The sequence below is a fragment of the Procambarus clarkii genome, chromosome 70 (assembly GCF_040958095.1).
Source record: "Procambarus clarkii isolate CNS0578487 chromosome 70, FALCON_Pclarkii_2.0, whole genome shotgun sequence".
NCBI classification, from domain to species: Eukaryota; Metazoa; Arthropoda; class Malacostraca; order Decapoda; family Cambaridae; genus Procambarus; species Procambarus clarkii.
The window spans coordinates 17,398,904-17,414,432 of NC_091219.1; the positions used below are offsets into that span (position 1 = coordinate 17,398,904).

Here is a 15,529-nt window from a genome sequence, read left to right on the forward strand (position 1 = left end):
GGTAGTAGGTGTACATGTGCGCAGTAATATGGCGTAGTGCGTGTTGGTGTGCATATACGCCTCGGGGTGGGGGGTGTGGAGGTGGGGGCCGGGTACGGCTCGGTGGGGGGTGTTGGTGTGGCTGAGTGGGAGCGAGATTGCGTTCATGAGGGGCGGGTCTTCACCCCCAGGTGGAGAGTGGTGTGCATGCTAGTGCATGATGTTGCACCTCCACTCTTTCGCCACACCCTCACTGGCTGGTGCGGGGATAGGCTCCGCCCCCCTGAGCATTACGTAATAGGGTAAAGGTAGCGCCATTGGTGGATGAAGTGTGTGTTGGGGGGAGGGGGGAGGCGTCGCGCACCCATTGGGGCAGCCCAGTAGGCCGGCGCTAGTCGCGGTGACGACACCAGCCGCGCCCCTTCCCGTGCATGACGACACGCATGCCGCCATTTTCCGCCATGAAGCCAAACCCAACGGAAAACAAGATGGATGGTGAAGACGCTGGTCACCATCTTGTCGTGGGATGGAGGGGGGGGGGGGGGGCTTGGAACGCGCCTACCCATGCCAAGTTTTCAACCCTCTGGGCAATCTCTCACTGTCGCCATTTTTGTTTCTGGCATTCTCAATGGGTGTTGCCACTCCCCTACCCTCCCCCTGCCCATTTCTGGACATTCCCCCCATTTGTGGGTATTCTCCTGTCTTTGGTTACTCTATTTCCTCCATTTGGTTCTAAACTCCCGATCTCTGACCACACGCTTCATCTATACTTAGTCACCCCCCCCCCCCCCCCCAAAAAAAAAAAATCCCATCTCTGGCCCCTCTCCTTCTATTCATTCCTCAATCTTTCTGGCCTCTTCCCCTCCCATTGTAGCCATTCCCCTGCCCTTACTGGCCCCTTCCCAACCTTTTTTTTGGCCCCCCCCCCCATCCGCTCTTTTTTTTTGGGGGGGGGGGATTTTCCCTGCCCCTTTTTTATTTACTCCCCCCCCCCCACCCTTTGTCCGTTCTGGCTACTTAAAGAGAGAAGAAGACCATAACGAATTCATCATCCTTTTTAGATAGTACTTTTTGTAAATGTGGACCATCGTGCGTATATTGACGCATTAGACCATAAGAATTTTGTACCATTCACTTTATAGTTTGGAAAAAATAAAGCTGAAAACCAAATTTAAATATTGCTAGATCCTCGTATAGAGCACACTATACTAGGCATTGGAATACACTACACTAATATAATACTATAGTATAGTATATTAGTACTAGAAAGGAGACGAGAGAGATCAAATAATATACACGTGGAAAATACTAGAGAGTAGAACCAGTGAAGAGCAGGGGTGCCATAGGCAATCAGAGAACACTGTATGAACATCAGAGGTCCGCGGTTGTTCAACGTCCTCCCAGCGAGCATAAGAAATATTGCCGGAACAACCGTGGACATCTTCAAGAGGAAACTAGATAATTTTCTCCAAGAATTTTCTCTTCTCTGCTGGACCAACCGGGCTGTGGTGGGTATGTGGGCCTGCGGGCCGCTCCAAGAAACAGCCTAGTGGACCAAACACTCAAGTCGAGCCTGGCTTGGGGAGTAGCTTCGGCAGGCTTGGGGAGTAGAACAACTCCCAGAACCCCCCCCCCCCCGCATGAAGTAGGTATCAAGCAGGTGGCATTTGTACTATGTTAGGCCTCTTATAATGTGTAATGGGCCTATGATGGTTAGGTTAGGTTTTATTAACAATTTAAATACATAACCTTATCTGGTTTCAAATTCAATAGTTCCAAATCCTACTTTCCATTTGTCCATTAAGTCTATGTAAGTACGAAGGTCCACAGCGTTATTATAAGTACTATCTGAATAGGAAGATTGACTGGCAACACAAGTTTTGACATTTAAATTGACAACATGCCCATGCACTCAGTCTCAGGTCCCTGGAATTCAATATTCATAAAGAAATATAAAGTACTAGTAGCGCGAGGTCATTGTAATATGGAGAAAGAGCCTGGATACAGCGGGAGATACCAGGCAGCACTCACCAGATACAGCTCCACTGCACTAGGGATGTAGTAAAGCTTTGGTATAAAACTACAGACCAGTTGCGCTAACATCACACGTAATAAAAGTTGTTGGAAGAGAATTAAATCTCCAGTCATTAATTTATCTTCCCTGTCATTAGGGATTAAATATGTGGAAATTCCCTATCTCCTTAGGCATTAAAGTTCTATGGAAACAATGAACTTGACATGCCAGAACAACATGGATTTAGGACGGGAAGATCCTGTCTGTCACAGTTACAGGCAGGATCCCAATGTTGACGATAACCACTATAACAAAACCACAGAAGCATTAGAAGAAAAACAAAATACCATAACTGTTGATGTTCGAACACTTCCGGAACAAGCTCTTCACTGACGAATTTTGTTCTAACCACAACGCTGTAAATGCTTCACCCGCGTACTACAAATACAAATAATCACAACAGAACCTAAACACCTAACCTAACCAATATATATATATATAATATGCTAATAAGTTATAATGTTAATTTGTATTTGAGAAAATTCCCATTTTGAATAAAGAGCATGTAAAAGTTTGAGTGCGTCTGTTGGGTCGACCGCTGGATGTAATGGACTTAAGTCGAGGACGAGTTGACGAGGGATGGGGTATGAAGAGCGCCTGAAAGAACTGAACCTTACGCCACTAGAAAAAGCAGGGAGAAGGGGGGGGGGGGATAATAGGAACATAAAATACTCCGGGGGATAAGAGTGGAAATATATGTTCACGCAGAATACTGACAGAACGAGGGGACATGGGAGGGACAAGCTGGAAACTCAGATGAGTCACATATGTTAGGAAGTTTTCTTTTAGTGTGAGTGTAAAAATGGAATGCACTTAAGGAAGCAGGTTGTGCAAGCAAACTACTCATAATTTTAAAACTAGATATAGGGAAATAGGACAGGAGTCATTGCTGTAAACAACCGATGGCTAGAAAGGCGGGATCCAAGAGTCAATACAGTCAATGCTCGATCCTGCAGGTACAAATAGACGAGTAGGCACTCGGGAATCTGTACACCGGTTGACAGTTGAGAGGCCAAACTCAACAGTTTGGTGGACAAAACTCTCACAAGTCAACCCTGGCCTCGGGCCGGGCTCGGGGAGTAGAACTCACATAACCCCATCAAGCAGGTATCAATCAGGAGGTGGGACCAAAGAGCCAGAGCTCAACCAATGCAAACACAACTAGGTGAGTACACACACTACACGCACGCACACAGAGGGTCATGTCGGTCATTCCTCTCAATGTTTGCTGACGATGCCAAAATTATGAGAAGGATTAAAACAGAGGACAGCTTGAGGCTTCAAGAAGACCTGGACAACCTGCAGGAATGGTCGAACAAATGGTTGTTAGAGTTTAACCCAAACAAATGTAATGTAATTAAGATAGGGGTAGGAAGCAGGAGACCAGATACAAGATATCATTTGGGAGATGAAATGCTTCAAGAGTCAGAGAGAGAGAGAGAGAGAGATCTGGGGGCTGATATCACGCCAGACCTGTCCCTTGAAGCTCATATCAAGAGGATAACATCAGCGGCATATGCCAGGTTGGCTAACATAAGAACGTCCTTTAGAAACCTGTGCAAGGAATCTTTCAGAACATTATATACCACATATATCAGAGCAAACCTGGAGTATGCGGCTCCAGCATGGAGTCTATATCTAGTCAAGCATAAGACTAAACTGGAAAAGGTTCAAAGGTTTGCCACCAGACTAGTACCCGAACTGAGGGGTATGGACTACGAGGAGAGACCACGGGAATTAAACCTCACGTCACTGGGAGAAAGAAGAGTTAGAGGGGACATGATCACCACACAAGATTCTCAGAGGGATTGATAGGGTTATCTTGAGGTTATCTTGAGATGATTTCGGGGCTTTTTAGTGTCCCGCGGCCGGTCCTCGACCAGGCCTTCACCCCCAGGAAGCAGCCCGTGACAGCTGACTAACACCCAGGTACCTTTTTTTCTGCTAGGTAACAGGGGGCATAGGGTGAAAGAAACTCTGCCCATTGTTTCTCGCCGGCGCCTGGGATCGAACCCAGGATCACAGGATCACAAGCCCAGCGTGCTGTCCGCTCGGCCGACCGGCACTGGGTAGATAAGGACAGACTATTTAACACAAGGGGCACACGCACTAGGGGACACAGGTGGAAATTGAGTGCCCAAATGAGCCATAGAGACGTTAGAATTTTTTCAGTGTCAGAGTAGTAGACAAATGGAATGCATTAGGAAGTGATGTGGTGGAGGCTGACTCCATACACAGTTTTAAGTGTAGATATGATAGAGCCCAGTAGGCTCAGGAATCTACACCAGTTGATTGACAGTTGAGAGGCGGGAGCAAAGAGCCAGAGCTCAACCCCCGCAAGCACAATTAGGTGAGTACACACACGCACACACGCGCACACGCGCACGCACACACGCGCACGCGCACACGCGCACACGCGCACGCGCACACGCGCACACGCGCACGTGCACACGCGCACGCGCGCACGCACACACGCGCACGCGCACACGCGCATGCACACACGCGCACGCGCACGCACGCACGCACACACGCGCACGCACACACGCGCACGCACACACGCGCACGCACACACGCGCACGCACACACGCGCACGCACGCACACACGCGCACGCACACACGCGCACAATAGGAGAACATAGACCCCACACAACCTATATATTATGTGAGAAATCTTTAAAGAATTCTGATAAAGAAAGAGATCTAGGAGTGGTTCTAGATAGAAAACTATCACCTGAGGACCACATAAAGAATATTGTGCAAGGAGCCTATGCTATGCTTTCTAACTTCAGAATTGCATTTAAATACATGGATGGCGATATACTAAAGAAATTGTTCATGACTTTTGTTAGGCCAAAGCTAGAATATGCAGCTGTTGTCTGGTGCCCATATCTTAAGAAGCACATCAACAAACTGGAAAAGGTGCAAAGACATGCTACTAAATGGCTCCCAGAACTGAAGGGCAAGAGCTACGAGGAGAGGTTAGAAGCATTAAATATGCCAAAACTAGAAGACAGAAGAAAAAGAGGTGATATGATCACTACATACAAAATAGTAACAGGAATTGATAAAATCGACAGGGAAGACTTCCCGAGACCTGGAATTTCAAGAACAAGAGGTCATAGATTTAAACTAGCTAAACACAGATGCCGAAGAAATATAAGAAAATTCACCTTCGCAAATAGAGTGGTAGACGGTTGGAACAAGTTAAGTGAGAAGGTGGTGGAGGCCAAGACCGTCAGTAGTTTCAAAGCGTTATATGACAAAGAGTGCTGGGAAGACGGGACACCACGAGCGTAGCTCTCATCCTGTAACTACACTTAGGTAATTACACACACGCGCGCGCGCGCGTGTGTGTGTGGGGGGGGGGGAGGTAGGCCTCGTAGCCTGGCGGATAGCGCGCAGGACTGGTAATTCTGTGGCGCGGGTTCGATTCCTACACGAGGCAGAAACAAATGGGCAAAGTTTTTCACCCTGAATGCCCATGTTACCGAGCAGTAAATAGGTACCTGGGAGTTAGTCAGCTGTCACGGGCTGCTTCCTGGGGGGTGTGTGTGTGGTGGGGGGAAAAAAAAAATAGTAGTTAGTAAACAGTTGATTGACAGTTGAGAGGCGGGCCGGAAGAGCAAAGCTCAACCCCCGTAAAAACACAACTAGTAAACACACACACACACACACACACACACACACACACACACACACACACACACACACACACACACACACACACACACACACACACACACACATTCAAAAGGTGACACCCCTAGGGTCAACACTTGCAGCAGAGGAGCTCCAGCATATTTCAACAATCCTAAGTATTGTAGTACAGGTTGATGGTAGTGAGTGGTGTCCCAGAGAACATAAAGGTATAGTGCTCTTGAAAAATAGGTAAGATAACAGGAAAGTGCTAAGGGAAGTGAAAAATCGGATGAGAAAAAGTTGCCCTAGTGTTTACAGTGCAGAGAAGAACATTCAAGATGGCCACTGGCAAGGGGAAAAACAAAACAGAGCTTGATTTTGAGGGATTCAATGAAGAAAGCATTGATATTAGCAGTCTACATAACAAGTTGGTAAATTTAGATACTATAGTGAACTCTCATGTAGAAATAATTAGTAAATTGAAAGAAAGTAATGACCATTTGAATAGCAAAGTTTTATGTCTTGAGGGTTTAGTGAAAGACTTGCGCAAGGATAAGAATCAATTGGAAACAAATTGCAAAGCCATGGAAGAAGAAAATAAACTCTTAAAAATAGCTTTGGAAGAAGTTAAAGTAAATTTAAACATAAATGACTACAATAGGTTAGGCAAGGAAATTCAACAGGAGAAACAGCTTTTGTCAGCACAGATGGAGGAAGTTACACAGGGAATAGAACAGTGCAAGAAAGATATGCAACTCACTTATGCACAAGTGGCCAAGGAGAAGGAAAAAATAGAAGAAGCAGTAAAGGAAGTCAAACACTGCAGCAACCAAGATAAAACAAACATTAGGCTAGAAGTGAGGAAAGAATTGGCATCTAACCCGAAGTTGGTGCAAAACACAGTTGATCGGAGTAAGTCCCTGATCATTTTTGGCTGCAAAGAAAAGGCGATAACATCTAGGTCAGAAAGAGCTGTAGAAGAAGCTAAAGTAGTAGATAAAATTGTTGGCCTCGTGGAAGGTCTTACAAACAGAGAGAATGTGTGCGACTACAGGAGAATAGGCAGGTACGTAAAAGGGAAAGATCGACCTTTGAGGATCACCCTAAACGGTGCCAAACAGATGGAAGAAGTACTAAGGAATGCTAGAAAATTGCAAAGGGATGAGGATGGGAAAGGGTGGTCGTTAAGACGAGATCTTTCAAAAGAAGATAGAGAGAAGCTGAAACTGAACCTCGCCGAGGCAAAACATTTAAATGAGAGCAGGAATGAAGAAGAAATAAATTCTTTTTTCTACAAAGTGATAGGGGTAGGCAAACCAGTAAAGTGGTACATAAAGGCAAACCAACAAAATCAATAGAGAGAGGGGGAGTGAAGAATAAGGAGAGGGGGAACAAGTTCCTGAAGATTGCATACACCAACATAGATGGAGTGAGATAGAAGATACTGGAGTTAAGTGATGTAATACAGCTGCAGACACCAGACATTGTTGCACTCACGGAGACAAAACTTGAAGATGTAATTTTAAATGAGGTCATATTCCCAAGGGGCTACTCAATTTGGAGACGGGACAGAAAAATTAGGAAAGGCGGTGGCGTTGCTGTGCTGGTAAAAGAACACCTAAAGGTGAAGGAAATAATGACTGCCAATCCACAAGAAGTTGACATAATAGCACTAGAGATCTGCTATGAGGATGATAAACTAATGATGATAAATGCATATAGTCCACCGCCAAGCAGCACATGGTCAAAGGAGGAGCTAGATAGTAAACGTGAAGGTCTTATAACAATAATGAGAGAGATTATAGCGAGAGCGGATAACGATAGATCACGACTGTTGATAGTCGGTGACTTCAACTTGAAATCCATAGACTGGGAAGCATATGAAGCTAAAACAGAAGATTTTTGGACCTGTAAATTTGTAGACCTCATCCTGGAAACATTCTTGTATCAACATGTTAAACAAGCTACGAGGATGAGGGAAGGGGACGTTCCCTCCATGCTAGATTTGATATTTACCAGGAAGGAGGAAGAGATATTTGACATTCAGTACCTTCCTCCCTTGGGTAAAAGTGACCATGTCTTTTTGGGAATAAAGTATGCAATGCGTTATAAGCTGGAAGAAAATAAGGAGGTTGAAGCAGTTGAAAAACCAGACTTCAGGAGAGGACATTATGGTGACCTTAGAAATTTTTTTAGTGAGTATAATTGGACAGACTTGATGCTAGGCAAGGAAGTGAATGAGATGTATGGCAAGTTTTGTGAAATATATGATAAAGGCACAAAAAAATTTATACCAAAACAGAGATGCAGAACTAGGAAACAGGATTGGTTCAATAGAAATTGCGAGAGGGCTAGAGACCGAAAGACACAAAAATGGAATCAATACAGGAAGAGGCCGAACCCCCAAACATACCAGCGATACAAAGATGCGAGAAACAACTACACGGCAGTGAGGAGAGAGGCAGAAAGAAATTTTGAAAAAGGGATTGCGGACAAATGTAAAACAGAACCAGGTCTATTCTATAAATTCATAAACAACAAATTGCAGGTAAAGGATAATATTCAGAGGTTGAAAATGGGAAATAGATTCACGGAAGATGAAAAGGAAATGTGTGAAACACTAAACGAAAAGTTCCAAAGTGTGTTTGTACAAAATGAAATCTTTAGGGAACCAGATACAATAAGAATTCCAGAGAACAACATAGAACACATAGAGGTGTCTAGAGACGAAGTGGAAAAAATGCTCAAGGAGCTCGGTAAGAACAAAGCAGCTGGCCCAGATGGCGTTTCACCATGGGTTCTGAGAGAATGTGCATCTGAGCTCAGCATTCCACTTCACCTGATCTTTCAGGCATCCCTGTGTACAGGAATCGTAGCAGACGGGTGGAAACAGGCTAACATAGTTCCAATCTACAAAAGTGGCAGCAGGGAAGACCCCCTCAATTATAGACCTGTATCATTGACAAGTGTAATAGTGAAAGTATTGGAAAAACTAATCAAAACTAAATGGGTAGAACACCTAGAGAGAAATGATATAATATCAGACAGACAGTATGGTTTTCGATCTGGAAGATCCTGTGTATCGAATTTACTCAGTTTCTATGATCGAGCCACAGAGATATTACAGGAAAGAGATGGTTGGGTTGACCGCATCTATCTGGACCTAAAAAAGGCTTTCGACAGAGTTCCACATAAGAGGTTGTTCTGGAAACTGGAAAATATTGGAGGGGTGACAGGTAAGCTTCTATCATGGATGAAAAATTTTCTGACTGATAGAAAAATGAGGGCAGTAATCAGAGGCAATGTATCAGAATGGAGAAATGTCACAAGTGGAGTACCACAGGGTTCAGTTCTTGCACCAGTGATGTTTATTGTGTACATAAATGATCTACCAGTTGGTATACAGAATTATATGAACATGTTTGCTGATGATGCTAAGATAATAGGAAGGATAAGAAATTTAGATGACTGTCATGCCCTTCAAGAAGACCTGGACAAAATAAGTATATGGAGCACCACTTGGCAAATGGAATTTAATGTTAATAAATGTCATGTTATGGAATGTGGAATAGGAGAACATAGACCCCACACAACCTATATATTATGTGAGAAATCTTTAAAGAATTCTGATAAAGAAAGAGATCTAGGAGTGGTTCTAGATAGAAAACTATCACCTGAGGACCACATAAAGAATATTGTGCAAGGAGCCTATGCTATGCTTTCTAACTTCAGAATTGCATTTAAATACATGGATGGCGATATACTAAAGAAATTGTTCATGACTTTTGTTAGGCCAAAGCTAGAATATGCAGCTGTTGTGTGGTGCCCATATCTTAAGAAGCACATCAACAAACTGGAAAAGGTGCAAAGACATGCTACTAAGTGGCTCCCAGAACTGAAGGGCAAGAGCTACGAGGAGAGGTTAGAAGCATTAAATATGCCAAAACTAGAAGACAGAAGAAAAAGAGGTGATATGATCACTACATACAAAATAGTAACAGGAATTGATAAAATCGACAGGGAAGACTTCCTGAGACCTGGAATTTCAAGAACAAGAGGTCATAGATTTAAACTAGCTAAACACAGATGCCGAAGAAATATAAGAAAATTCACCTTCGCAAATAGAGTGGTAGACGGTTGGAACAAGTTAAGTGAGAAGGTGGTGGAGGCCAAGACCGTCAGTAGTTTCAAAGCGTTGTATGACAAAGAGTGCTGGGAAGACGGGACACCACGAGCATAGCTCTCATCCTGTAACTACACTTAGGTAATTACACTTAGGTAATTACACACACACACACACACAGACACACACAGCGTGTGTGTGTACTAACCTAGTGTGTGTACTAGTACTAACCAAGTACTAACACACACACTAAACGTACTGGAGTGAACGATATGGAAGAAAATGCAGAATAGAACCAGTGAAGAGCAGGGGTACCATAAGCACAATTAGAGAACACTGTATAAACATCAGAGGTCCGCGGTTGTTCAACGTCCTCTCAGCGACTATAAGAAATATTGCCGGAAAAACCGTGGATATCTTCAAGAGAAAACTGGACTGTTTTCTAAGAGAAGTTCCGGATCAGCCGGGCTGTGGTGGGTATGTGGCCCTGCGGGCCGTTCCAAGCAACAGCCAGGTGGACCAAACTCCCACAAGTCGAGCCTGGCCTCGGGCCGGGCTTGGGGAGTAGAAGAACTCCCAGAACCCCATCAAGCAGGCCAGTACAACAAAGACAAGAAGCGATTGATCAAGGTAGTGTTCAGGAATGTGGCCCTCTAAGAGGACATCTTTGTAAAGAAGAGCATACTGAAAATGCAAGGAATTACAGAGACGTCCAGGGACGAGATAATAAAGGCAGCAGGTGCAAGGAAAATGCACAAGGAGAGGGATGGGAGCTAGGGAACCTCAGCCTCCAACCCAGCACTCCCAGAGGGGAGTAGGGACACGGGAGACATCTCCCGTCACGCAGGGTGCAGTCGCACCTCCACAAATCTCCAGTATCATCTATTGATACTGGTAATGGCTCAAAAGGGCCTCCACTTAAGGGCTATTCATGCCCGTGCCACCTTTTGGGTTGCTTAATCTTCATCGATCAATCATCAATCTGGAGTAGGGAAGCTCAATTCAAAACCCCAGATGGGATTGCAACACTCCCCCCACCACCACCACCCATAGGCCCCCACCACCACCACCCTCATAGGCCCCCACCACCACCACCCCATAGGCCTCCCACCACCACCCCATAGGCCCCCCACCCCCAGCACAGATCCATCCTTGCCCCTACACAATATCATCATATTGCCCACCATATCATCCAACTCTTCCCTCTCCCCCTTACCCCGAGTATGCCCCAGCCTTCCCATTACCTTGAGGTGATTTTGGGGCTTAGCGTCCCTGCGGCCTGGTCCTCGACCAGACCTCCTTTTTGTTACACTCTCCCAGGAAGCAGCCTGTAGCAGCTGTCTAACTCCCAGGTACCTATTTACTGCTAGGTAACAGGGTCATCAGGGTGAAAGAAACTGCCCATTTTTGTTTCTCGCCTCCACCTGGGATCGAACCCGGAACCTCATGTCTACGAATTCGAAGTGCTGTCCACTCAGCTGTCGGCTCCCCTGGTTTTCCTCCTGCCCCAAGCAGGCCCAGGCAAGACCTAAGTCCTCCATCCTCCACCGAACCTCCCCCAAAACTCCCCCATAGGAGGGCGTGCCCTCGCCCCAAGCAATCCCTGCCCCCAAAACAAGCACTCATTGTCCCTCCCCCTTACCCCCAGGACTTCTTCCTGTCCCAAGTAGGCCTGGGCAAGACCTAAGCCCTCCATCCCCCACCCCACCTCCCCCCTGAACCCCTGGCAACTACCCAACAGGAGGATGAGCCTACCCAAGTAGCACTTCCCATGGAACAACTTCCTACACTTGGAGGGAGGGAGGGAGGGTGGGTGGGGGGGGTGAAAATGGATATAGGAAAGTGAGCTTAGTTAAAGTGAAAGAAAGTGAAAGTTAATGTACTTAAACATCGATGGGATAACCAATACAGCAAGTGAACTGGCGGAAAGGGCGCAGGAAGAAAACCCAGATGTAATAGGACTCTCGGGAACAAAATTGTCAGGAATCATAACAGATGCTGTGTTTCTAAAGCACTACAATATAGTAAGGAAAGAGGGGGAAAGGGAAAGGAAGTGGAGGAGTGGCCTTGATGATAAGGAAGGACTGGAGTTTTGATGAAATGGAAATTCCGGGCTGCAACAGATTCAGAGATTACATAACAGGAACTATGACAAAGTTCCTCTTATGATAGGAACAAACTTCCAGGAGTTTGATAGGACCAACATAGATCAACCAATAGTATAAATAGAGAGATAGAGAGAGCATCTTCGGTTGCCTGCAGGAATGGCTCCGACTCTTGAAACTAATCATGGGTGATTTCGACCATGGAAAGAGACTGGGAAAATGGAGACACACACTGGAGGTGCTGATACATGGAGAGCTAAACTCTTGGAAGTGGCAACAAGGAACTTTCTGAGCCAGCATGTCAGGTTACAAAAAAAATGAGAGGCAATGACGAACCAGCTAGACTCGACCCTATATTCATCTTGAATGAGTCAGAAATAAGGGAAGTCAAATTTGAAGCTTCCGTAGGAATGAGTAACCACAGTGTATTGACATTTGAGTATCCGGTGGAGGTAAGGATAGCCTATCCAAGGATGGGAAGACTAAAAACACACACGCACACGCACGCTCGCTCACTCTCTCGCTCACACTCTCGCTCACACTCTCGCTCACACTCTCGCTCACACTCTCGCTCACACACTCGCTCACACACTCGCTCACACACTCGCTCACACACTCGCTCACACACTCGCTCACACACTCGCTCACACACTCGCTCACACACTCGCTCACACACTCGCTCACTCTTTGTTAGGCCAAAGCTAGAAAATGCAGCGGTTGTGTGGTGCCCATATCTTAAGAAGCACATCAAACTGGAAAAGGTGCAAAGACAATGCTACTAAGTGGCTTCCAAAACTGAAGGGCAAGAGCTACAAGGAGAGGTTAGAGGCATTAAATATGCTAAAACTAGAAGACAGAAGAAAAAGAGGTGATATGATCACTACATGCAAAATAGTAACAGGAATTGATAAAATCGATAGGGAAGATTTCTCGAGACCTGGAACTTTAAGACCTTGGAACTCTGCTTTTCAACGGGGGTATTCTGCACATCCTGCCATGCCTTCTATTCTCATGTGATGTTATTTCTGTGTGCAGGTTTGGGACTAGCCCCTCTTATTATTTTCCATGTATAGATTATTATGTATCTCTCCCGCCTGCGCTCAAGGGAATACAGATTTAGGCTCTTTAGTCGATTCCAGTAATTTAGATGTTTTACCGAGTGGACTCTAGCAGTAAAGGATCTCTGCACGCTCTCCAGGTCAGCAATTTCTCCAGCTTTGAAAGGGACTGCCATTGTGCAGCAGTACTCTACTCTAGAGAGCACTAGCATTTTCAAAAGATTAAAATCATCATTGCTACAGCATCTCTAGTGTGAAAAGTTCTTGTTATCCAACTTGTCATATTTTTTTGCAGTTGTGACGGCTATTTTATTGTGTTCTTTAAAGGTAAGGTCTTTCGATATGAGTACACCCAGATCCTGTACATTGCCTTTTCGTTCTATGTTATGATTTGCCGAGTTTTATTCGTGGTTTCCATGTATAGATTATTATGTATCTCTCCCACCTGCGCGGGGTGGTTCTAGATAGTTTAACTATCACCCGAGGACCACATAAAGAACGTTGTACGAGGAGCCTATGCCACGCTTTCTAACTTCAGAATTGCTTTTAAATACATAGATGGCGAAATACTAAAGAAATTGTTCACGACTTTTGTTAGGCCAAAGCTAGAATATGCAGTGGTTGGTGTTCATATCTTTATTTTTTATTCACTTGTACTTGCATTATGTAGGTTAAAGATGGCTTTTCAAGTATAAACCTAAAATTAATTTTGTTTTAAACTATTACAGTATTGCAGTGTAGTTTTATTTCGATTAAGGATTACAAATGTTATTGAATTGTAAATAGTGTATATGTAACATGTACATCTATGATGGGCAATGGAATATTATAAGTGTTTATTTTCTTGTGTTGTAAATTAAGGATTATTACTTTTTGAATAAAAAAGGGAATTAGCTATGCTTTAATTGAGCTAGTGTTGCAATTCAGTATTAGATTTATTTGAAGTAAGATTACAAGTATTATTTTACTGTTTAGTACAAAATTAAAGCATGTATAATGGAATGATTTTACTTCAGGTTTGTTCCATAAAATTGAGCAGAATTTTTCTTAAATAAATTTATTTTCTTGATTTAAATAAATCTATTATATTAATACAGTGATACATTTACCATTCTCACACTGAAAATCATAAATTTTTTTCAAACTACAATTGAAAAAATTTCAGAATATTAAGTACTGTATTGAGAAAAATAACTTGAGACTTCAACTATATTTTTTTAAAAGAAATTGAATTGGAATCGAGGCTTTTTAGTGGAATTAGTATCGGAATCATTAGAAATGTTAGTATCGAATCATTAATATTCACAGCTAGCAATATTCAAATTTCAGCAACATTTTGAGATTTATGCACTCTTATGAACTAAACATGTGTATCGAGTGACTAAATTATGTTTACATTAAATAATTTTTTTGCCCACAGACAAATGGTGGCACGAAGTATACAGGAGACACTGCGAGCAGTGGTGGCCATCCCAGATGACGTCCACTCTGTCTTGGAAATAATGGCATCGCTCTCCTCAAATGATGGTATTTTTAACTTTTTATTGTTTATATATAAACTTCAAGAATTAAGTGTTCATGCCAGGGATACCTTATGCTTTTTATTGAGTACTGTACTGTGTGTTTTTTATTTTTTTATGGTAATATTGAAGTATGGCATCATTGTAGTGGATAAATGCATGACCATGCAAGTCAAGTCCTTATTGTTATTGGATGATGTATTCCTCTGTACTCTTCCCTCATTTTCCTTCTCATTTACAGTTTGTTTTACAAAGTTTTGCTCGACCCAGTTTCATTTGTCTTAATTGCATTAAATATACAGTATACCTGTTTAAATATCTATCCATCTTTGCATAGTACAGTTTGAGCAGAACCATTTTATATAGTGGCTCCTTGAACATTTGGGGTACACTATATCAATCAAGACATGAGGGATTCATAAATACTATACTGTATGAATTCGTTTATGCAGTGCCCCTTTAATCCAGACCTTTGGGTTATCCTGATGATATTGAGTCCAAATTTTTGTCTGTTAAACTTCACCATATCCATAGGGAAAGGCAGATAATGGGGAATTTGGCCAGATGAACGAGGATGGCATTGGACTATACTATATTAATCCTGTAAGACTCTGAATGTGCGGGGAATAGTTATCTTGTGATTCTGAGAATCTGATATGAGAATGTGAGTACTGTAGCAAGCACAGTACCCTGGGGGGGACTGAGCTTTTTCACAGTGGATGATTCGGATTTTACTTTTGCCGTCTATTACCCACTTGGTTCTGTTAGTAATTCCATATGAACGCATTACTTTTGCAATAACAACATGATCACATTTGTCAAAGGATTTTGCTAAATTTGTACAGTATATTACACGAGCATTTTTCTTGCCTACATACCCCAACTTTTGCTTGTTAACCTAACCCAGAGAGGTTAGAGTAGCAGACCCAGACATCTGGAATTCAGTATTCCTCAAGAATTGATAAAAACCATTATCACAGGCCCTAAACATCCTTTGAAGACAGAGCCTAGATACCGGTATTTTTCCCGAC

At 43.6% G+C, this 15,529-nt stretch overlaps 1 protein-coding gene across 5 annotated transcripts in view; it reads left to right on the plus strand.

Moving 5' to 3' along the window:
* LOC123750434 (serine/threonine-protein phosphatase 4 regulatory subunit 1) overlaps nucleotides 1–15,529 on the plus strand; it is a 365,399-nt gene that overhangs the window by 289,208 nt on the left and 60,662 nt on the right. For all 5 annotated transcript variants that reach the window (XM_069311602.1, XM_069311603.1, XM_069311604.1 and 2 more), the window contains one exon: nucleotides 14,399–14,505. In XM_069311602.1, the coding sequence (XP_069167703.1) occupies nucleotides 14,399–14,505 (107 nt within the window). The remainder of the gene's footprint in view (nucleotides 1–14,398; nucleotides 14,506–15,529) is intronic.